Source organism: Xenia sp. Carnegie-2017, unplaced genomic scaffold, assembly GCF_021976095.1.
Source record: "Xenia sp. Carnegie-2017 unplaced genomic scaffold, XeniaSp_v1 HiC_scaffold_13, whole genome shotgun sequence".
Lineage (NCBI taxonomy): Eukaryota > Metazoa > Cnidaria > Anthozoa > Malacalcyonacea > Xeniidae > Xenia > Xenia sp. Carnegie-2017.
The window spans coordinates 8064116-8087529 of record NW_025813436.1 but is presented as its reverse complement, the minus strand read 5'-3'; the positions used below and the strand labels follow the sequence as shown (position 1 = coordinate 8087529).

Sequence of the window (23414 nt, the reverse complement as noted above, 5' to 3'; positions counted from 1 at the left end):
AACGGACTCACTGCAACAGAATTTGAAAAACTACTCTCTCTAGCTGTTAAGAACTGTCACTTTATCATAATTTTCTATTTTACGATTTTCACTAACACTTTAAAAATTGTAAAATGATATAAACAACTAACACAATCTTATGAAAAATTTTCCTTCGAGATATGCAACTTAAATATTTATAAATTACATAATTAAATGTTTATAAATTACATAGTTAAATTTAATGATTCGCAGTGCGGCAGTGATTCATGCCATGGCACTCAAATATTTTCATAATTCCGATTAATTTAAGGCAATTTAAGAATTGATATATGGCCAATAAAACCAACAAATCCTAATAAAGTGCTTGATACATAATTTTATGTCCCATCCAATCATTTACATTACGTACAATTTCCCCTTAAACGGTCGCGATCATAATTCGAGGTAAGAGCACACCACGCACGCGTAGAACCAGCAGTAGTTATACAGGAGTTATACAGTTGTCCTTGATAGATGAAAGGAAAGGAGCAGCATTTGCCATTAGCCGTTCGTGAGCGACATGGTTCTGCGAAAAAATTATGTTCCAGGTATGATCTATAGCTCAGTAGTGAGGATGAATGAACAACATAGAAGAGTTTTTACACTATCTAAAATATAAACTAAGATAACGTGTGTCAGTGTAGGTAGGGATGAATGAACAATAGAGAACGAGAACAGTCTTTACACTATCTAAAATATAAACTAAGATAACGTGTGTCAGTGTAGGTAATGATGAATGAACAATAGAGAACGAGAACAGTCTTTACACTATCTAAAATATAAACTAAGATAACGTATGTCAGTGTAGGTAGTGATGAATGAACAACAGAGAATGAGAACAGTCTTTACACTATCTCAAATATAAACTAAGATAACGTGTGTCAGTGTAGGTAGTGTTGAATGAACAACAGAGAACGGAACAGTCTTTACACAATCTAAAATATAAACTAAGATAATGTGTGTCTGTGTAGGTAGGAATGAATGAAAAACAGAGAATGAAAACAGTCTTTGCACTATCTAAAATACAAACTAAGATAACGTATGTATCGTTGAGCTACCTTCACAATTTTCTCCAATACCATCCACATCATAATTAGAAGTTGTCGCGCACCACTTAAGACCATTTTCATTCAGTATGCATTCGTAATACTTTTTACCGCGATATACAAATGGTATAGAACAATAGGACCCATTAACTGTGCGAAAACACTGATCTAAAGATACGAAGAATAGATTTAAGCACAAGGAAAAATGTAATAATTTCCTGAAACAAATGCTTCGATTAGTTGAATTTAAGAAAACAATAATATATATAATTTATATATCACTAGTTGAAAGATACATAGTGATTGTGTTTGAATCAATACAGTATACCTTTGCAAGTATCTTCACAGCAAACTTTCATTTCCGGAGGTGGTTTATCACTTTGACAGTTTGAGATATCAGCATTTGTGTTATTTTCAATGTTTTTACACATTGGCGTGGACAGCAAGACCTTTCCTATTGTTTAAAAACAGAAAATTATTCAAAATCAATGTTGCAACGATAACCAACTCAGGTGCCTTCATCAAGAGTGATATGATGTTGAAATTTGAGTCTTTATATACTCCAGTCTAGTGTCTTCATCAAAAGTTAAATGATGTTGAAACTTGAGTCTTTATAAACTTCAGTCTAGTGCCTTTATCAAGAGTGATCTGATGTTGAAACTAGAATCCTTGTATAACTCCAGTCTAGTGTTTTCATCAAAAGTTACATGATGTTGAAATTTGAGTCATTATATACTTCAGTCTAGTGTCTTTATCAAGAGTGATCTGATGTTGAAACTAGAATCCTTGTATAACTCCAGTCTAGTGTTTTCATCAAAAGTTACATGATGTTGAAACTTGAGTCTTTATATACTTCAGTCTAGTGTCTTTATCAAGAGTGATATGATGTTGAAACTAGAATCCTTGTATAACTCCAGTCTAGTGTCTTCATCAAAAGCAACCTCAAGGTCAAACTTATACATTCCAGTGTAACACAAACACGAACACTAACACTAACACTAACAAATACAAATACTAACACACATCACTCACCAGTCAAAGCAAATACATAAGCCGAATTAGGTCCACCAATCAAATTGTCGACACAATCAGAGCTTGCACCATCTTTATGGTACACTCGATGACCGTCCATTGAACCGTAGCATTCACCATTTCCCCCCAAAGCAAACACGCGCCTTGCACGATTCCACGCAAGACGAGCGCACTCAGCAACAGTCTTCACTTTGTCGCGCGTGTTTAACACAAGTTTAGACAACATCGGTCCAAATGGTTTTGACTTTATTCGATAACAGCCTACTGATTTGTATTGAGTAGTTTTTGAATTACGTAAGCCACCAGTGTAATGCCCTAAAGGAACAAATTATAACTTTAACCCAATAGATATCTGGAATTTTAGTTTAAATGAAATAAGCGAAACACTGATCGAGCTACTCATAAAAATAAGTAAGTAGTTTAAGGTTTTTTTCTTATTCTAGCATAGAATCACAAAAATGTTAGCAAACCTCGACATTCTGTGCAATTAGGATATACGAACTTCCATTCAAAACACGATACTCCAGAATTACAAATAATCTCAGTTATAGGCTTAACCCTAGGACAATCTGCGTCATCACGAACTGAGATTAGTCCAGTTTTAAACACTTGTTTGCAAGTTAGCAATCTTGATTGAATTCCTTCACATTTTTCATTGGAACACTACAAGAAAAGATTACTTCAGGAAACCAACTCAAAGCCATTTTTCTTGTATTTACAATTTACAATTTTATGTAAAATAGCGCAAAAACTATAAAAAACTTTACAATTTTCTGAATATGTTCGAAATTTTCCTTTCATTATAAGAAACATTGAAAGGCGTTATCTTGGTAAGACTTCTGTGTTGTAGCCTAAAAATTTTAAAAGCATTACCACACTTTCGCTTACCGCAGACCAATTAGAAGGAACCCATTCCGGTAGGCAGTCTTTGAGATTACAAGCCTCAGAAGAAGCAGGCTTGTTCCCAGTACATAAATTGTCAGCCACTACACGAGAAACTTGACTACTAACATTTTGACGACACTCAACTTTTCTAGAGCGTACACCACCTGGACCACATGATACATTACATACACTCCACATATCGTACTGCCAACTACGTAAAAACAGAAAAAATATGAACTCCAAATATCAAAGATATTTGAGGATAAAAACCCACTTTTTACGATATCAAATTTTTCAGAGTAATGGCCAAGGAAAAACCAGGGCGAGGAAAGCAACCTTTGATCATAAATATTGAAGATCGACATAGTGCTTTCAATAAAGAGTCATCAAGAACGAAGGAATTGTAAACACTAGTTTTAACATCAAATCACTCCTGAAGAAGACATTAGACAGGAGCATCAAAGGACACAAGTTTCAACATAAAATATACCTAGGTTGACATGGTTGTGTGTTGCATACGATGGTACCATTTGGTTCTGTTGCTGGATCGCAATATTTTAATCCAACTTCGCTGTAATCATCACTTCGATGACACGTCGTTATCTTTGTCTTCACACCTATACAATAAAGAGTCAAATAGGTGGGAAGAAAAGGACATTAGGTTTTGTACATGGATTAAACAGGGCATGCTTCAAAAAATTAATAAACACCAAGAAACGTTATGCCAGTTGATCCACGATAGTGCACAAAGTTTTACAACTAAATGCAGTGTAGTCTGGTGTGTTTTACGCAAGTCAAGACTAAATATCAGAAAACTCCACTTGTAAATGCTAAAACGTTTTATTCCGATGTCCTTTGAGGACCAACTAATGTTTGACATCGTGGTCTTCAATTTACTCACCTCCAGCACATTTTTCGCTGCATTTGCTTAGAGTATGATTCCAGACAAACGAAACAGCACGCTCCCGATGTATTGAATCTGTTGTGGTCAACGGTTGGTAATATTCATAAGGAATACCTTCGTTTAATTCGTACCAGTAAATGAACTAAAAAAGTTATATTTGCATTATGACGGGCAAAAGTTTGGGCAATGTTTCAATCGTAAGGGATAAAGTTGTACAAAAAATTAGTAACTGATAAACTTAAGTCTGGGCTAACTCCATTTTCTCTGGTAAAAAAACGGTTCAATATGAAATAGATAATATTCATTTCATATTTAAAAAGAACAGGTATAAACTGTATAAATACTACGCGAATTAAGAAAATAGTTCAGCACAGGTGCTCGTGTGCTAAGATTAGAGATGATCTGATGTTACTGTGAATAGGATACTGTTAATAACTAAAAAAATGCTGATGTACAATCCCAAATAAATAAACGCTATTTTGATGAGAAACAATGCGTATGTGCTACCCAACTTAAAATTTTAGATGCAAGAAAATACTGTATATTACCATGACTTTGAGGGGTTCAGTGGTCGGCCCAATTATATCAATTTTCTCAGCTGAGAGAGAACCGGGTCGTTCAAACATAATACGAGATCCAGCAAAGTAGAGAGTACTTGTCCTAGTGTTGGAATCAATAATCCAATTATCCTTTTGATCTTTCAAACCTAAAACAAACCAATTCTTGACCATCAATATGAAAGGGGAATGTGTTTGAAAATCCATAGAATATCGATGTTCTTAGAAAGAAAAGCTTTCATATGGTGGTAAGAGACAAAATATTATAAAATCTACTGAAGACGATAATTTGCAGAATAACCTCAAGAAAAAAGATCAATAACATTGTGAATCATCGTTAAGATTCTTGATGACACAATTGGTAGAAAGAATTCTGCCTTGAAAATAAACTTTTCACCAACCTATATTGTTGTAGGTTGGTTTGGGCTCGTGGATACGAACATTAACTGAGCCTGCAGGTAAAATGAACATAACGTCGGAAGCCCCAGCACCTAAATACAATAAATATTCAGAAAGAATACTCAGCGTAAAGATGGTCTGTTTTGTATTTTTAAAATGTTATATAGGAAGTTATTTGTAAGGTCAATGTTATTGTAGGACGTTGTTTATATGGTCTTTATAGGACGTTGTTTGTATGGTCTTTATAGGACGTTGTTTGTATGGTCTTTATAGGACGTTGTTTGTATGGTCTTTATAGGACGTTGTTTGATGGTCTTTATAGGACGTTGTTTGTATGGTCTTTATAGGACGTTGTTTGTATGGTCTTTATAGGACGTTGTTGTTTGTCTTTATAGGACGTTGTTTGTATGGTCTTTATAGGACGTTGTTTGTATGGTCTTTATAGGACGTTGTTTGTATGGTCTTTATAGGACGTTGTTTGTATGGTCTTTATAGGACGTTGTTTGTATGGTCTTTATAGGACGTTGTTTGTATGGTCTTTATAGGACGTTGTTTGTATGGTCTTTATAGGACGTTGTTTGTATGGTCTTTATAGGACGTTGTTTGTATGGTCTTTATAGGACGTTGTTTGATGGTCTTTATAGGACGTTGTTTGTATGGTCTTTATAGGACGTTGTTTGTATGGTCTTTATAGGACGTTGTTTGTATGGTCTTTATAGGACGTTGTTTGTATGGTCTTTATAGGACGTTGTTTGTATGGTCTTTATAGGACGTTGTTTGTATGGTCTTTAAAGGACGTTGTTTGTATGGTCTTTATAGGACGTTGTTTGTATGGTCTTTATAGGACGTTGTTTGTATGGTCTTTATAGGACGTTGTTTGAATGGTCTTTATAGGACGTTGTTTGTATGGTCTTTATAGGACGTTGTTTGTATGGTCTTTATAGGACGTTGTTTGTATGGTCTTTATAGGACGTTGCTTGTATCGTTTTTATAGAACGTTGTTTGAATTGTTTATATAGAACGTTGCTTGTATAATCGTGTTTTTTTTTTGGTTATCGTGAAGCGTCATTCGTGTTTTCATAAAACTTTGGTTCTTGATAATTGTAACTTACCTCCATAAAACCGTTTTTTGTAAGATGATTTAATTAAGTGACACGTTGACCCATTTCCAGAACATACTCGACAACGGTCGTAAAATTTACGATCAAACGTCCGATCGCAGCCGACTTTCTACAAAAACAGTAGCCGAAAAATTGTACATCGTTTTCAATTAGATAGATTCAGAAAGGACAACAGGAGAATAGCTAGGGAAGAGAAAAGAAATAATGAAAAAAAAATTTCAATTGCCGTTTAAAGATACCAAATGAAACAAGTAAAATAATTTTCCTATAAATAATCATACTAACTTGACAACGATTATTTGATATATGTTAACTTACCTTACATTTCCCATGACACAGACATCTTTCACGTCTTTATAACGAGAGCATAACGTACCATCTTTTAGCGTCGTTTGATATATCATAAGATGAATACCAGATCTACATTGCAGTTTACAAGGCCAATTTTCTAAAGCAATTTGAGACGATAGAATGGTTAATTCAGATAAAGGATTGAGAACATGCAACAAGACTTCGTCTTTTACAGTATTTTAAGCGCATGCAACCTTAATTTGAAGAAATTTTTAGCGAACGTATCGTTTTGTGTATCCTAGATACAGCCGTGAATATGTCCATATAAATAATTCTGATTTCAAATGAAAAGAAGTCAATCGTAAAATGAAAGTTAAATACAGCGCTCTAGGTATAATGAAGTTATTTTCAACAACAAACTTGCAATCAATGCAACGATAGAGTCTGAATTACAAGTTTTACAGTAAAATAAAACGATGCAGTAGTTGTAGATTAATCAACAATCTCAAAAAGTTCCACTGTAGTTTTACAGCGGCTGTATATTAATGCAAAAGTCCTGAACGACCATGAAACAACAGTTTTAAAATAACTGTGCAACAGTTGTATTAGAAACGCTCAACGTTTAAAATACCAAATGAACTGTTTTACATAGTCACAAGTCGTGACCAAAAGCAAATAAAGTCTGTTGCATGCGGTCCTAAACAACTTTGTTCAACTTGCAACATTTTTTCCTACCATCAAAATAATCAACGAAGGATGGATTATGATCTTGACATTGTTTCCGACGAAAACTAGGAGTTCCAGGGGCAATCTTGAGTATTACACGTCTCATAATGTCCCTTACTATCACCAACACAATTCTTACCAAAATATTGCGGTCTAGAATGTTTTAAAATCAGAATACTACATGTAAACAAAGTTAACGATTAAAAATCAGACATAGAAAGAATCAGAAATCAGAAAGTGAACATCTAAGAAAGAAATGTTTTCATGGTGAACATCTAACAAAGAAATGTTTTCATGGTGAACATCTAAGAAAGAAATGTTTTCATAAATTATACATAAGAATGGATCAATCCCTACCATTCAATACCATACTCATTATTATACAACAAATTGAACACGTGAACATACTTTGGTGAATCACATGCTCGGGTCCTGTAGCGCACTCCCATTCCACAAGATGTTGTGCAGTTAGAAAAAGTCTCTGACCAGGAGCCCCATTGACCGTCTATGGGAGCAGGAATTGGCCGATCAACACATTCACCATTTCTACACCACTACAGGAAAGAGTCAATATACAACTTAGCAGAAACGAATAATTAAATTCATAAATTATATATGTTTATTTTACACGTAAAAATTATCAACAACAACAACAATATATCTTGTTCGGGTGTTAAAATTTCGTCTACCTTGTATGTTCCACACTCAGTCCCTTCTAAAGGTGGAGATAAACGATGTATACAGAAACTTTTACCAGGTTGCTGACAAAGAAGAGTTTTACAGTTGCTCTAAAGAGACAAGAAATAACGAAGTTAATAAACCAAACTGCATATAAAATTCCCTATATTTCATAAAATAATGTTTAATAAAATAAAAGCAAATTATGTTTCATAAAATAAAAGCAAAATCAACACTTCAACGTAGTAAGCCAAAATATAAAGATAGGCGCTGAAGGGAAATTCCCCTCATAAAAAAGCTTACATAAAAGAAGTTCTAGGATCATTTAAAATATATGTGCACGAACCCTTAGTGCGTAGCAATGTGAAAAGCTTCTATCATACATCAAGCGACACTGTTCATCTCCAGAGTAATTCCTTCCTAGATTAAGAACACTGACTTCCTCCTTCAAATCGATGCCAGCAGGCTTGTCGTTCAAACATGAAAATTTATTTCTGAAAGAGATACCACACGTTCATATTAAAAAGATCGAGAATTTCAAGTTTCTATAAGTACATTATGAATGAAGAAAATAAATCTGAATGCCACTTCTAACCTATCACTGAACGAGGCTTCAAGAGTTTTTCTACTGCATGGTGACCACCGAAAAGCATTACTTCCCGAAGATAGAACCTCATTCATTATATAACCACCAGTAGCACAAACACCCGAGTCGTGATATACACCCAAACTACAAGAAAAAAAAAAAAAACCACAAGTCATTTTGGTGAAGAGCATAGAAAAAGGAAAAACGAAAAAAGTTTACAGGAATATTCCTTTGTAAAATTTCAAAAAACTTTTCCTTTCGTAATCATGTAAATATAAGTTTAAACATATTTAGGCAACAGTAATAAAATGATATTCAGAAGTCTATTGTTGTATACAGTACGTACGTGTGTCCACTTTCATGTGCAGCAGAAAGACCGGCACTGAAGCCAGCGGCAATTGAAGTAACAACAGAGTGTGTTGGATGACACATAGTACCCAAATAACCGCGTCCGTTATCTTGGCAAGAGGTAGCGAGCCCGCAAACTTTCTTTGTAATCAATATAGCTTGATCAAAATGTAGTGGATCATCGTCACTTTTGGGATTAAAGTTCTTTGTAAACGTGGCAAATAGATTGAGGTAGGAAGCTGAGCTTTCAACATTGTTCTCCGTTAAGTCCAAACCTTTCTAAAAACCATTTCATACAGGCAAGTTTAAAACTCAATGAATTTAACATTCATCTACCAACACATATGCAGTACAGAGGAACATACAGGATAAGACAGCCAAACATATTTTATTACCTCATATCCCGATATAACCATGATTTTTACAACCTTGTAGATAAATTTCGTCGTTCCAATAGAACTGTCTTGCATTACAGCGTTTAGCTAACAAACAAGAGCCGTATAACAAAGCTACTGATATTTACGTATACTTTGTAAACTAGTAAAGATATTTACGTATACTATGTTAAAAACCTCGTGAAAGTAAATTCAATTATCTTGGATGAAAATAATTTTTTGTTCACATGCAAATGATTCTACAAATAAAGTAGCTAATAACACATCAAATTCATGATGTAATGGAATTTATAGTAGGCAAGAGAATCAGGAAAAGTTATGAAAAAAGTTATAGAAAAAAACCTGAAAACGTCAACATGTTAAGACAAAATAAAAAAATTTTTGTTTGCAAAATTTGTTTTTTGTGACACATTAGTGTTGTATCGATCATAAAATTCCCATAATATGTGAGTTCCGCATTGAATTAATACTTACAAGATATGCAACTGACATAAGATAATTTTCCGTTAAATTACCAAAAGCTTCCGTTGTATACCGGTCAGCGACAATCATCAACTCAACATATCGTGTACTTGATGCAAACCGTTTAGTACGTTTCGAGCGAAGAAAGCTAGTGAAGAAGGGTGATTCTAGAAAAACGATCATGAATACAAAAGTTCAGCAACTTAAAAACGTATATAGATAAAAAGTCAAATAACTTTTATATACATAAAGAATGTTTTTGAAGACTTTTTAATCATAAGGAATGGTGATTCTTAACGACTTACCAGTTCCAAGAGTAGCATTCTCGTGTTTTTCACGAGTAATAACATGAAGATTGCCATCATTCAAAGGATGAATATTCATAATGAAACCGGGGACGAATAGGATACCAGACTAAAAATATAACAAACGACATTGAAATGAATGTTGGAGTAGTGTTTATATGCATGGGAGACGGTATATGAAGATCGATATTTGGAGAGGAGGAGATATTCCTATTTATGTGTATGGTATACTAAATTAATTCCTTTTGAAATCCATTTTTTTCTACGGATTAAAGTATGCACGTATGAAAATTCTCCTCCCAATTATTGATCTTCCTACACATGTAGATACCCTCCTAACCCCTAAAAATATAAACAAAAATAACATGAGTCATCGATGGATGAAGAGAATGAGAACAGTCTTTACACTATCTAAAATATAAACTAAGATAACGTGTGTCAATGTAGGTGGTGATGAATGACCAACAGAGAACGAGAACAGTCTTTACACTATCTAAAATATAAACTAAGATAACGTGTGTCAGTGTAGGTAGTGATGAATGACCAACAGAGAACGAGAACAGTCTTTACACTATCTAAAATATAAACTAAGATAACGTGTGTCAGTGTAGGTAGTGATGAATGAATAACAGAGAATAAGAATAGTCACTAAAATATGAATTAAAATAAATGTGCTTCGATGTAAAAACAAACCAAAATATTTCATAACGTACCAAAGTCCCATTTGCAACATTCAATGTAACACTTGATCCCGATTTTTGTGAAATATAGCCTGAATAATAAAGTCCAAGCTTCTTTTGAGACACCGTCTCTCCATCGTGACGGCGTACAATTTGGGCGAGCGGTGTTGTAAGATGGTTGGTTCTTCTTAATATTAGACTCAGATCTTCGCCAAACGCACGAAGTTGGAGCTGACCTGATTGACTCAAGTGATTGAAATCCCATATGGTTATAAAGATGGTTTCCTTATCAACTAAATAGAAAAAATAAATAAGATTTTATGAAAATTTTTTTGTTAAAATCGACGCATATAACAATAAATGTACCTTTAGCCGCGGGATATTTTTTCTCAATGCTAGCACATTTCACCTCCTATAAATAGGTATTTGATCAAAGAATTCAATTCTTCATTACGCGACACTTTTCAAAAATCATACAAGTAAAAGATGAAAAATGAATTCATTTCATTGAATTCATTTCATGCTAAAATCATTTTCACGACTGATTGAAATCAAACTCATTGAACTGAGAATAGTTTAAAATAAAGACATTTGCTTATTTATAAGGTTAAATAGTTGGAATGTCGTTAAATAGTTGGAATGTGTTAGTTGGAATGTCGAATGTCGTTATATAGTTGAATGTCGTTAATATTTTCCTATTTATAACAAGATACAACATGAACAAGAAATTACTTTCCAAATTCTGCAAAGAGTTTGCTTTTTCTACTATTTAATTTCAGTGACTGTTAGCTCAAGACATGTTCATTTGACCTTGAACAATTTCACCAATTGACTCAAGAACGTTTCAAGTTATATCAACATCACTGAGTGCTCAAATCGTGTCTTTCAAAATCTTTCACTAAATTTAGTTTACGCTAAATTGACTTTATGAGAATATTCTGCGCGGATACAACAAACAAAACAATTTTTTTTTACTTACGCAATACAAGCGAAAAAATTTAAAAAAGCTTAACACATGACGACATAAGGAACTTTGAAAAGCACAACATTGACGTCAACGATAAATTTTAAAAATAGGTACGCAGTGCCTTAATAAAAGTAGCTTTGTATTAACACGATTCAAATAATATATATTTAACGTACATAAAAATACACCATATATGTATAGTTATAAAACACCTAGTGATAAAATCTAAAATCATTTTCTTTCATTATGATGAAAAAAAAAAGGTTTGACTAGTAAAGACAACAAAAAAGCTTTCCTTCTATAGGGCAAAAAATGTTCGCAGTGCTCACAGTTTTATTTACCGTAAGTTTTTATTCTTTCTTTCGTTCCAACGCGCTTGTTTAAACTGCATGTTATGTGTTTGTGTTTGTGCCTTTGTGCTCATCGCGCAAATAAAGGCTGTTAAAATGGCAAAATAGTAGAGACCCTCTCAAGAAATCTCACATATTTTAAAGACAAATTCATTGCCAAGACAAATTCATTGTTGTCTTTTGTTGAAAACATAATAAGTTATTCACTCAACCAATAAATCGACGCGTCTATACTTCCGGAAGAACAGACATCATTGAGAGGACAATATTATGTAACTGTTATTTTACATATAACAAATATTTCATTGTGTTGAATGCCCACGCTGACCGCTTAATTAAGATCTTATGTTAATTAATCCAAAGCTTGCATTTGTTTTTCTTCAGCTATCTTTAAAAACACAAAGGGATGTTTATTCAGGAAAGACACAAAATTCAATGATATGGACGTCAGACGATCATTAAATCATATGAAAGTCGTCTGACTAACACTGTGACGTAAAATCAATTTTGAACTTTAAAAAAGGTTTGCCATTTGACGTCAACATAAACTTTAAAAAAAAATTTGTATTTGATGCCAACAATGAACTATAAAAATTGAATCAAAGCAAAAAATAGGACTAACAAAGAGAGGTTCAAGAAAAATTTTCGAAAATTAATCATAGGCTGTTGATGAACAATATTAGATGTTAGCGAAGTAAAAAAAAATTTACAAACATAAAGGCGAACACTATCCATTCATGTTACCACATACGTCATTCAGGATATAATAGATCTTCCTATGCTGGAGGGCATACGTCAGGTAAATCAGTAAAATAACTAAAATTTTTTGTCAAAATCTTCCTACATAGCTATCATGTGACGAAGCATGCAAACCAAGATGAAAGAATAATGATCGTTCTTAAAATCCAGGAAACATAAATAATAGAGAAACTGAATAATGGATAATCTCACTTTCGGAAGAGTTTTAATATCTAATGTGTTGTTTAATTTATATCGACAAAAATAATGTCAACACTTCGTTTGATATATTCACAACACACACAAAAATTACAAATATTCAAACAATACAAACTTTCCTTTTCGTTTGCAACTTTTCATGCAATTTAAAATCTCATCAAGTGAAATGCAATCTGATAGAGCACAATATACCGTAGCATGCAACACTTACTAACAAAGGAAATGTGATAAAAAATACTGCTGCCAAAGTCGCATAAAGCTGACGACAGTTCGAGATAAGCCCCATCATTCGCAGGTTTTTTTTACTTCTACGTTAAATTTCTTATCCAACAAGTGAGACGGTTTGTATGTTATACTTTTACACGATAAATATGATGTAATCCACGTTTTAAGCCACCTCACGACCTCACGACAATACTCATGAAAGGACAAGTTAACAGTAATTTAAGCAGTAACAACAGCAGCTGAAGGTCACAGTATGACAACACCGGGGTTTTAAATTACCATATTGAAAATAATGGTAAAAGGAAGTTCAATAACAAGTTTAACAGGTTTTCAAAAATTTTTATGACATGATGCCCGTTTACTTCGATGTAGAAAGTAGTTTTCGGATAAGTAGAAAAAGAACCAAGTCATTAAAATGTGACAAAATCTTAGTTATGACAGAGGTTGAAATATCATCATATTACCATTCCATGCATATTTTGGTCATGAACTATAATTCATTTCTCACAAAACACAACTTGCATTGTGAGTCAATGCACGACATAGCAGTGACGTACAGAATCGTTAATTGGAGGGTGGGCAACATATTCATATATTCACGTTCTGCTGAATTAAGTTCCTTTAAAATCCATTGTTTTCAACGGATTAAGAAATGCATAAATGAATTTGTGGCCCACCCCCCCAATGAACGATTCTGGTACACCACTTGTGATCTACTCATTTATACATTCACAGTTGCTAGATGAGTAAGATTGTTTACGTCTTCTCGAAGATTTTGTCGCGTGTTTTTAAACAACACCAGAAACAATGGTTAACTTGGGATAAATCTGCCTGCCAACAAAACGTAAACAATCTAACTCATACTACAGCTCATTTAACACACAAAAAGAATAAACTTGCCAAAGTCGTCTTTAGCTAATTCATAATAATAAATTTAAATGCTCCACCTCTCAAATTTTCTTTTCCATTGTATATCAGCGATACTTTACTCCAACACAATTAACGTTTTTGAGTTGCTTTTAGCTAGAAGGAAAAAAATATTTTGATTCCTCTAACGTAAAATATGATTTCTTTTGTTTTTAGGCCACGGTTCATTGAGTGTTTTGCATTCAGCGAAAGATGGTAAGCTCTATTTGTGTGTCTACACCATTGGACTCCACTGTTTAAGGATAATGGCAAACCTTAAATGGACGATGCAAAATTAATTTTAACTCAGAATTGATTTGAATACTGTGTCAATGAGACAACATAATGTACATTTATCAAAACATCAAATATTGTGTTTCGTTAAGTTATGAAAATAAAATCTTTAGTTTAATGATGTGATGTGTGGCGAAAGGTCACGGAAGTCGACGTGAAGAAGAAAATAATTCCAGTTGCAGTTGTTACATGAAAATTTCTTTACATACAAAAGATCTGGTGGCAGTTTTTTGTAAGTGAAAGATCATAAGTTTTGAAACATATATAATCATTTTATTACAAAAAAATACGAATGTTTTCTTCGCGCCCTTTGAAAAAATTGATTAAAAGCAATTCCAGTGAATGAATATTCATAAGTCGCTTATTTTAAACATTTAATATACAACAAATTACAAATTAATATAATCATATTTTCTACATACAAGAACATCAAAATATACGATAGATCGTTTCTCTAAGGATAAGGTTTCATCATACAGCCAAAGACAATATGTTCCATTAAATTTTTCTTAAGGTCATTCAGCTGTTGTTTTAAAATGTTAGTAATGTTAATCAGTTTCATATTTCTTGTTTTCAATTCTTTTAGCCGTACTTCGAGGGTTGCTTCTCGTTCCAGCTTTTTCTTTCGACATTTGGATGCCGCTACTCTGTTCTTTTGCTTTTTTCTCTCACGTTTAGCAATTTCCTGAAAATGCATGTTAATAGGGAACACTTGTGGATTACAAAGTAGGTCTGTGTTAATGGGGAGCATTTGTGGATTACAAAGTAGGTCTGCACGTTCTTGATAAGAGCTTTCGCTTAAATTTTCGTCAGATTGAAAACGTTTGTTTAGTTGAATATTTAAATTATCTTGAGAATAACTTTGACCATTAATTATAGACAAAAGATCATTTCCATAGGGATTTCGGTCGTATGATGACGAACTTCATAACTTTCAAACAAATTGGAATTACTTGGAGTTACTTGTTCTTCATTTGCAACTGGACAATGATTACTTGGAATAGAATCAACATTATATTGACGAGTATCGTGATTATTCGAATATTGATTGTTTATGTTTTTATAAGTATAAAGTTTCTGTTTCTTACGACCAGAAGATCTCGTATTGAAATTGTCTACAGGGATCGTGCCTCTATTTTTTTCTTCGATGGAAAATTCAAACTCGCGCAAATAAGTTCCATCTGAATTCATTTTAATTTTGTAAGGCAAATCATGTCTTTCTTTTCTTCTTTCTTTTTTATATTATGACATTTTTGTAAAATTTTAGAATATTCATAACCCATGTCATTTCTTTGACTTGACATGACACTTAACTCATTATTTTTTGCATGTTTTGTCCGTATAGACGCTTCTTTTTATCAACGCACCCCTGAAGATAAAGAGTGTTTCAAAACACAATGTTTTCTTTTCTTTCAGGTTTTCCAAATCAACATCTTCCGTACGAATATCGTTGCCGTTTTTATCTTGTATTTTGCCAATAGAAAATGTATGTGCATAAGCTTCGTGTTGCTTTCCAACACTGCTTTCTTTACTTCCATTGATGCTCAACATTTCTTTATCGTTAAAATTTGAAAAGAAATTTTCTAGGTCAGGAGATGCGAGATCAGTAATTGAGCATAAGTCAGAAATACTGTTTGTCACAACTTTACTCATTCCCAACGTTGTTGTTTGATTAAAATTGATCGTTTGACCAACAATTAATCTCTCTAATTCAGGACTTGATAGCTCACAAACATTTAAGTCAGGTAAATTTACAGTTTCTTTCACAGTTTGTATATCTTTGAAAGCCAAAGTCGTCTTGGGTGAAGAATATTTCAATTTAGATTTTGCATTCCCTGTTCCATGATGAGATAGAAAATCGTCGACGTTTGAACTACGACTTAAAAACTGTTCTTCCATTTTGAGGATAAATGTTTAGAGGAACAGAAAATAAGTGTAAATAGCGACGTTCTACAGATGTTTTCAAAAATAATGTCTGTGCTGTAGAATGGCGGAATCTTCAAGCATTAGATCATCTTGTAATGCTTGAGAGAATCTTTCCGTATTATTACTCATGGTCCAATGATTCTTATAGAAACTTAACAACATGAAACACAATTTGTTCCACAGAATTAATACATTGAAGTAAACTATAGACTTAAGGATATATCTTAAAAATATCGAATGGAATGCAACGAAATTTCACGCAAAAGAAAAAGAAGAAATTTATGAAATATATTTCTTCCTACACTTTCACCTGTCTTAAAGTTGCACGACCCGTTGCCCACTGCTGGTACTTCATGTAAAGTGATGATTTTTGCACATTTTTGTTTGAATAATAAAATTCTCCATTCATTTGTACTGCCATTAAATGCAAGTACCAAAGGCTTTTTGATGTGTTTGTGAGAGAAAATTATCAAGTATTTTGAATTATAAATGTTAAAATTGATGTTTTAAAAACACGCTGTTCAACATTCGCCAGGATGAGATATCTTATGGATAGAAACGTCCATAACAATACGACAACTTATCTTTGAGATACAGAAGTCGATATTTACAATAAGATCAAATATTTTAAAGATAGAGATTTTGATCATAATAAGATGACTTATCTTAAAGATGAAGATGTCGACATTCACAGTAATGGTTCTGTTTCATTCCAGTCGACGTGTGCATTTTTCCATCTAAAGTATGTAAAATTAACAAGTTAGAATAATTGAAATGCACCGTCAACAAAAATCACTAAGTATAAAAGAGTTTTTTAATGTGTCGATCGGACAACAGGAATGACTACTTATTACTCTCTCTTCTGATTTGTCACGTTTCAAACTTCGAAGCAATAACGACCTGGGATGATACCTACACACCCACCCACAAAAATAGCTATTATTGTTGAATAACCACTTTCAACAATAAAAACTATAATTTTAAACATTTGTCGCGGTATACTACAGTCTGGTGTTTATATCAGTAGTGATCTGACGTTGAAACTTGAGTTCTAATATACTCTAGTGTTCATCAGGAATGATCTGATTGTTGAACTTGAGTTATTAAATATTCCATAAATCATCTATTACTTATCTCATACTTACTTTGTTCTAATACAATGTTCCAGTGGAGGTATTAATTCATCTAATTCATCTTTCGTTCGAACGTTACCACGCATATCTAAAATTAACAACGTGTCTCTTTATTGGTATTTATATTTTACCTTGAAGATACTCTACTTTTGTATTACCATAAAGAGTGATCTGATGTTAAAACTTGAGTCCTTAGCTATATACTCCAGTCAAGTATTATCATAGTATTCTCATAAGTTTCAAACACATAAAATCTTTACTTAGACTATTCTTACCAATTGTCAGCCTAATTTCCTCAGTCTGTCGAGCCAAACCATCATAATAATACAGATCAAACTTCTTTGGCATTCTTCTAAACAAAATCGAGCATGTTCATACAAAAATATCTTAATCCTACACAGACATTGAGCGATCGTAAAGATAAATGCTATGAGCATATATTGACACAGAGCTCTTACTCAATGTAGAAAATTTACTCAGGAGGCATAGTCCAAGTCTCAGCAAATAAAAGCATTATGCAAAATAGACAAACTCCATAGAAGTTAACCGTATGTCTCAGTTCTTAGATGAGAGTAAAAAGTTCATCAGTGTGAAATATACAGAAGTACTGAAAACTACATCCGTTCTTGCAATCACCTAAATAATTCACCATACTTCATTTAGAGTTACCTTTCATTAAGAATTTTCCGTTTCATTGAGAAAAGAACGCTGAAATGGCTTTCACTGCACACAACCCATATTGGATTTTTGGGGCACTTCAAGTTAGCGCCAACCTATCAGAAAGAGAGTAACAGATTTGTGCTCATTATTTGAATTTGTTGGTAAACAGCAGGATATAAATGAAATTAAGAATGCATCAGAAATAAAGATCTTCAGAAACCCAATTATTGCAATGACTTTATCATCAATGGCTGATGCAATGAATCATAAAAATATGTCAGACGTAGATTAGTTTACTCCACTTTATATAACATGTTATATAAATACTCAGGTTGAAATCTTCCTCATACATATAAAGACAATGTACCTACAATGTACCTACAATGTACCTACAATGTGCCTACAATGTACCTACAATGTACCTACAATGTACCTACAATGTACCTACAATGTGCCTACAATGTACCTACAATGTATACAATGTACCTACCATGCATGACTTATAATGTTCAAACAATGATAAAAGTCCAATTTCACTTTGTTCATCCACTCCTTTGAGAAGATTCTGAAATGAAATCAACACTGTATGCGTTTATTCTATACATAACAAACTGGAAATCAAAACAAACGACAACTACAAACATTCTCAAACGTTTAAAATGTTTCGCAAAATATCTTACAACTAACCTTTGTCTCACCACCAGTATCTAGTTCAATGACATCGTCAAATGTGTTCGATCTTGCTTTACCAAACAAAAGAAGATTGACCATTTCCTAAAAAATCATGTAATCATAAATATCCCTTAGAATTTAAACTTTCAATGAAGCTCGATTTGTAATAACAATGACATTAATCGAAGTAGGTAACAACACAATCTTGTACTTTCTAGGAAACACCACATGCTTATACTTTCTAAGAAATACCACATGCTTGTACTTTCTAAGAAATAATTGGATTGGCAGGTGGACAAAGTCTTTGCTAAGGCCACGCAAAATAACGACAGGAAAAAAATTTACTGCGATAAGTGAACAATTATTCAGATAAGTGTTTTGTACTTGTTTCTGTTAACTTATAAGTAATATCCACAATACACGAAGCTTGCTCGTCTTTATATGCAAACACTTTCTACCTGTGTACAGTATCCATGAGCACCCATCAGCGTACCATTTTCATCATCCATATCCTCTTTGATCCTGTAGAATATTAATGCAAAAGTTATTGTAAAATAGGGAGAGTAGTAGTATTCAAAAAATTATCTTTCTAAACACAACTGTCAAACTGAAACACGAACTTAAGTCTCTTCAATAAAAGAGCAAAAGACCATTTTAAACCTCCAGAAACACGATATCTCGCAATACTTGAGATAAAAAACCATATAGTTCACCTAACGTTTTAATAAACAAGACCATTTATATATAGATATAGATAGTTATGTGTGCAATGCTCAAAAGCCTACAGTTACTAACCGTTTAAAGCCTTTCAATGGAAAGATTAAAGACGCTTGTCTCATATAAACTCATTAAACAAACATTTTTTACCTTTGTGATGTTCTTGATAGTATCAGAGAATACAAGAAAAAAATACATCCAGCATCGTCACTAAAAAACTATATTAAAAAATTCCTAAATTATCGAACTGCTGTGTGCTTGTTCGTGTTTGCCTAAAAAATTGCTTAAACAACGAGCAGATGAAAAGCAAACGCAAAAAGCAAAAAAAATAACATTTCAAATTCAACATGACATAAAGAAACAACATGGTTATGGAGAAAAAGTGTTTATTTCTAAAAGATGAAAATACAGTCTTTAATTGACCTCAATGATAGATTTAGCACAGGTCAAAATAAACTATAAAGTTCATTTCAAACTTAAAAGACTTTTTAACAACGCTTTTGATTAAAAATTTCTAAAGAATAATTAAGACAAAAATACTCTCAATAGGATTTGCTCCAAAGTATTTTAAAGTGGAAATATATTACCTAGGTACCCTGCATCTGTTACTGATTTACCTGTTTAAGATTGGAATGAATAAACTGGTCCAATTCTGTTTTATCGATGATTTCATGAATGACAAGCTGAAAAAGACAAACATATATGCATTCCTGTAAGGGATTATTGGTATTTACACATTTCTACCACAGCGTGTAATTTTGTATGTTATACACCTTTTTAGGAACGATGTGTAACTGTATATGGTATACACCTTTCTAGGAACGATGTGTAACTGTGTATGGTATACACGTTTCTAGGAACGATGTGTAACTGTGTATGGTATACACGTTTCTAGGAACGATGTGTAACTGTGTATGGTATACACTTTTCTAGGAACGATGTGTAACTGTGTATGGTATACACCTTTCTAGGAACGATGTGTAAATGTGTATGGTATAAAATGATAACGAAATGTGTTTAAAATTCCAAGAATAACATTCTTACTTTCTCAGTCAAACCGTCAGGTTTGTATCCAACGCTGGGTATAAACTCGACATCTTTGGAACGGCTAAAGTGAATATTTAATAAAAAGATTATTTAATTTCTATCACTTTAATCAAGAATTTATCATGTGAACGTCTGATAATAACTTTGTCATTAAAATGTCTTACATGGCTACGCAAGAAATCCTACTACCACCCGCTCTCCAAAGTATTTCAACCAAAGCACAACACAAAGCATGGTCCCGTTCCTTTGAAGTAAAATGAAGATCTCTAAAAAAATAAGTTCGACTTTCAGGTCGATAAAAATCAAATATCAAAGTGTATTTTAACCTGCATCTTCTATAAACATACATTCTACTTTCTGTGATGTCTTTATTGAACAGTAAATGTTTCAAAACAAAAGCTTGTACACACGCCAATAAACCACAAGGTCCACCCTGAAGGAAGGACGTTTACATCATTCGTCATCAAGTTAATTTAAAAAAAAGTAAAATGATTAAACTTTGAAACCATTAAAATGAAGAAAATAATTCACAAAAGACTAACCAAACTTTAACAGTAAAAAGTTCAACTTTTCAGTTCATACCTTGGTAGAAATGTTTGTGATATTTCTTTTAATTTTACCTTATGTTGGATGATTCCATAGTTTAAACGACTCATATCACAGAACGGAAATCCCTGATGTCGCCACTCGGGATTGAAACAGCCAGCAGACGAACCAAATATAATCGATTTTAAATCCTAAAACGTACAAGAATACAGACAGGTCGTACTTCACAAATATAAAGTATCCCTCATAGCAAAGAAGTTACTTCTTAAGAAAGATGAACGCAAACCTTAGCTTGTTGTAAAGTTATTGGCTGACATGGGTGTGCGAGAATGAGTGACTTTGGTGATGGCACATCTAAAAACAGTAAAAGATCGTTACGAATATAGTATGGGTTCATGCTAAATACACTTTACTCACATGAGCAAAGTTTCATATTCTAACCACAAAGTTTATTTGAATGAGGACGAGACATAAAACAAGATCAATACTCACAAGCATTTTCATTTCCTAAATCACAGTTAAAATCTTCATCTATGTCTTCAAACACTAATTCTTCCTACAAAAGATATGTTTTCCTAAGTCTGTGTGATTGTAATCCTTAGGGTGATTTGACGGTTGTCAACATACATTTAAGCTTGACGAAATTTCTTTTTTTTATAAACGATTTACTTTTGCTACAAACTGTTCAAAGTTTATGTCAGATGTTTTTATGAGAATATTTGTTTGTGTAACAAACAAAAACAACTATATAAGCTTCATATTTTTCCTAAAAACGTTATAAAACGTAACCTAGAGTGAAAAACCATACTAACGTTTTTCATACACTCGTTTCGTTTAGAAGGATGTTGAATCGCATTTCCTTTATTAAGATGTGAAAGTTGTTTTGTTTTTAACATCCTAGATTGATTAAAATCTCCATCGGATCCTTGTTTAGCAGATGAGGCTTGATGAGAAACTATAGCCTTAGAACCTGCTGGGTCATCTTCTTCTAAATTTTGTCTAGTTTCTTGAAAAACTTTGTTCTCGGGTTCAAATCGATCACCGTCAACATGTTTGGAGTCCAGAATTAAATCCCCTTTGCCATATAATTTAATCTTTTCTCTTATTGGTGAGACAAATATTCCAGTACTTTTAACATGAGATGAAATGTGTTTCACAGGATATGACCTTGTTGATAAGTTTGCCTTGATTTGCAAATGTCCATCTGTTAAACTTTCTTTGTCAACTTCTGGTGAAAAACAGCTTTGGGAATTACCATTTTTACTTGGTATTACTAATGATGTGTCTTTACCTGTTTTCAAAAAAGCATTTTTAGAAATGTGAAAAGGTGGAAAATTGGTTTTCTGTAAGCATACCAACTGATTTCAAAGGTGTGTCTCTTTCTTGTCTTTTCTTGGCAAAAATTTCTGAAGATTGTTTTTTCAGTATTCTTGATTGAGGTCTGAAGTTTTCATTAACATTACTGACATTAGTCATGGTATCAGAGTCATTTGCAAAACCAGACCAAGTTTTTCCAAGTTTTGAATCAAAATGCTCATGTGATTGCGGCTTCAAATTTTTCAAACTATTGGTCCGAGTCAAAGATTTAGTATGGACTTTTGATTTTTCTCCATCAACTTTGGATGTTAAATCTTTCATTGTAGTTTTTTCCTGCCACACTTTGCTCATCATGAATTGCACTATAACCTCAAGCATTGCACGAAAACTCTGCTCACTTTCTTTGTTTTGCTTCATCAAACTGTTGATGTGCAACACCTTTGCAAGAAGAGCTCTATTGCTTATGCTATGTGGGGAAAGAAAGGTCAACATTTTGTGCCTTAATCGCATCAAACCATTATGATAATAGGGAGGAATATTTATGATTTAATATCTCACCAAGATTTGGTTCGTGGCATCTCTACGTCTAACATCTCCAATGTTTTCTTTAAACCCTGAAGTTTTAAAAAATATCATCAAGTTATTGAATTGTTATCAACAAAAACAGAAAATCAAATATTATTATTAAAACCTTTCCTTTAATACAAAAGATGCCAGACACCAGTGGCCGTAAATTCAATAGTAAAGGTTTAGGTAAGTTTACGTACTTTTCGACTGAGATATTCTCTTACAACAGAAGAAGAAATTGACTCAACATCTGCCATTAGAGTTTTGAAACGTGAAAAATTTATTTAATAACGTCAATAGCCAGTCATCACATTACATATTTTTACTTCTTAGAGATATTTCATAACAAAATTACTGCATAAAAACAACCTAAATGTTTTCTTTCTTTGTCCATAATTCGAAAGAAAGCCTTAGAAATAAGATCCTGTAATTTAAAACAATGTCGTTTTCGCGGTTCGTGCTTGGCAACTGGCAACTTAACTTTAGCCGGGGAAGGAGTGAGGGGGAAATATAGTAAATGAAATTGTACACAAGGATGGCAAGTTTTTGAATCAAAAAGCAATTCATACAGAAAAAATAGTCTTAAAAACATTCTTCTTTTCAAAAAAATATCATTTACTGAAGTATCTCAAAAAAATTTAAGTTAAAATAATGTGTTACTTTCCCTACCCCGGTTAGTACACAATACCAAATC

The 23414-nt window shown here is 33.0% G+C and overlaps 3 protein-coding genes across 4 annotated transcripts; all 3 read right to left on the bottom strand.

Moving 5' to 3' along the window:
* Positions 1-46: 46 nt before the first annotated feature.
* Positions 47-13160, bottom strand: LOC124433340 (A disintegrin and metalloproteinase with thrombospondin motifs 6-like). The gene is given in 25 exon segments (XM_046983102.1): positions 47-547; positions 1080-1235; positions 1396-1521; positions 2100-2414; positions 2570-2762; positions 2988-3195; positions 3475-3601; positions 3886-4030; positions 4437-4594; positions 4847-4936; positions 5957-6074; positions 6284-6321; positions 6992-7059; positions 7061-7135; positions 7391-7536; positions 7672-7770; positions 8007-8154; positions 8256-8390; positions 8593-8873; positions 8990-9076; positions 9464-9618; positions 9757-9865; positions 10470-10729; positions 10803-10848; positions 12922-13160. Coding segments are annotated over 25 exon segments (3525 nt in total). The 5' UTR covers positions 13000-13160; the 3' UTR covers positions 47-383.
* Positions 13161-14492: 1332 nt separating this feature from the next.
* LOC124457493 (probable ubiquitin carboxyl-terminal hydrolase MINDY-4) lies at positions 14493-23168 on the bottom strand. Of its 2 annotated transcripts, none has more exons than XM_047007735.1 (19): positions 22921-23168; positions 22712-22767; positions 22192-22619; positions 21649-22127; positions 21329-21392; positions 21123-21190; positions 20911-21027; positions 20638-20723; positions 20455-20556; positions 20288-20351; positions 19861-19926; positions 19394-19461; positions 18985-19048; positions 18542-18628; positions 18345-18419; positions 17864-17967; positions 17470-17546; positions 17207-17282; positions 14493-16798 (listed from the first exon to the last, which is right to left on the bottom strand). In XM_047007735.1, the coding sequence occupies exons 1-19, from the start codon at positions 22975-22977 to the stop codon at positions 16750-16752; spliced, it is 2187 nt and encodes a 728-aa protein (XP_046863691.1). In that variant the 5' UTR covers positions 22978-23168; the 3' UTR covers positions 14493-16749. The 2 variants fall into 2 exon arrangements, with proteins under 2 accessions (XP_046863691.1, XP_046863697.1); XM_047007741.1 differs by having other exon boundaries at positions 17470-17543.
* On the bottom strand, positions 14590-15326 carry LOC124433339 (transcription factor AP-1-like). The gene is made up of 2 exons (XM_046983101.1): positions 15060-15326; positions 14590-14820 (listed from the first exon to the last, which is right to left on the bottom strand). Exons 1-2 carry the CDS (start codon positions 15324-15326, stop codon positions 14590-14592), a joined length of 498 nt encoding a protein of 165 aa, XP_046839057.1.
* Positions 23169-23414: the final 246 nt, after the last annotated feature.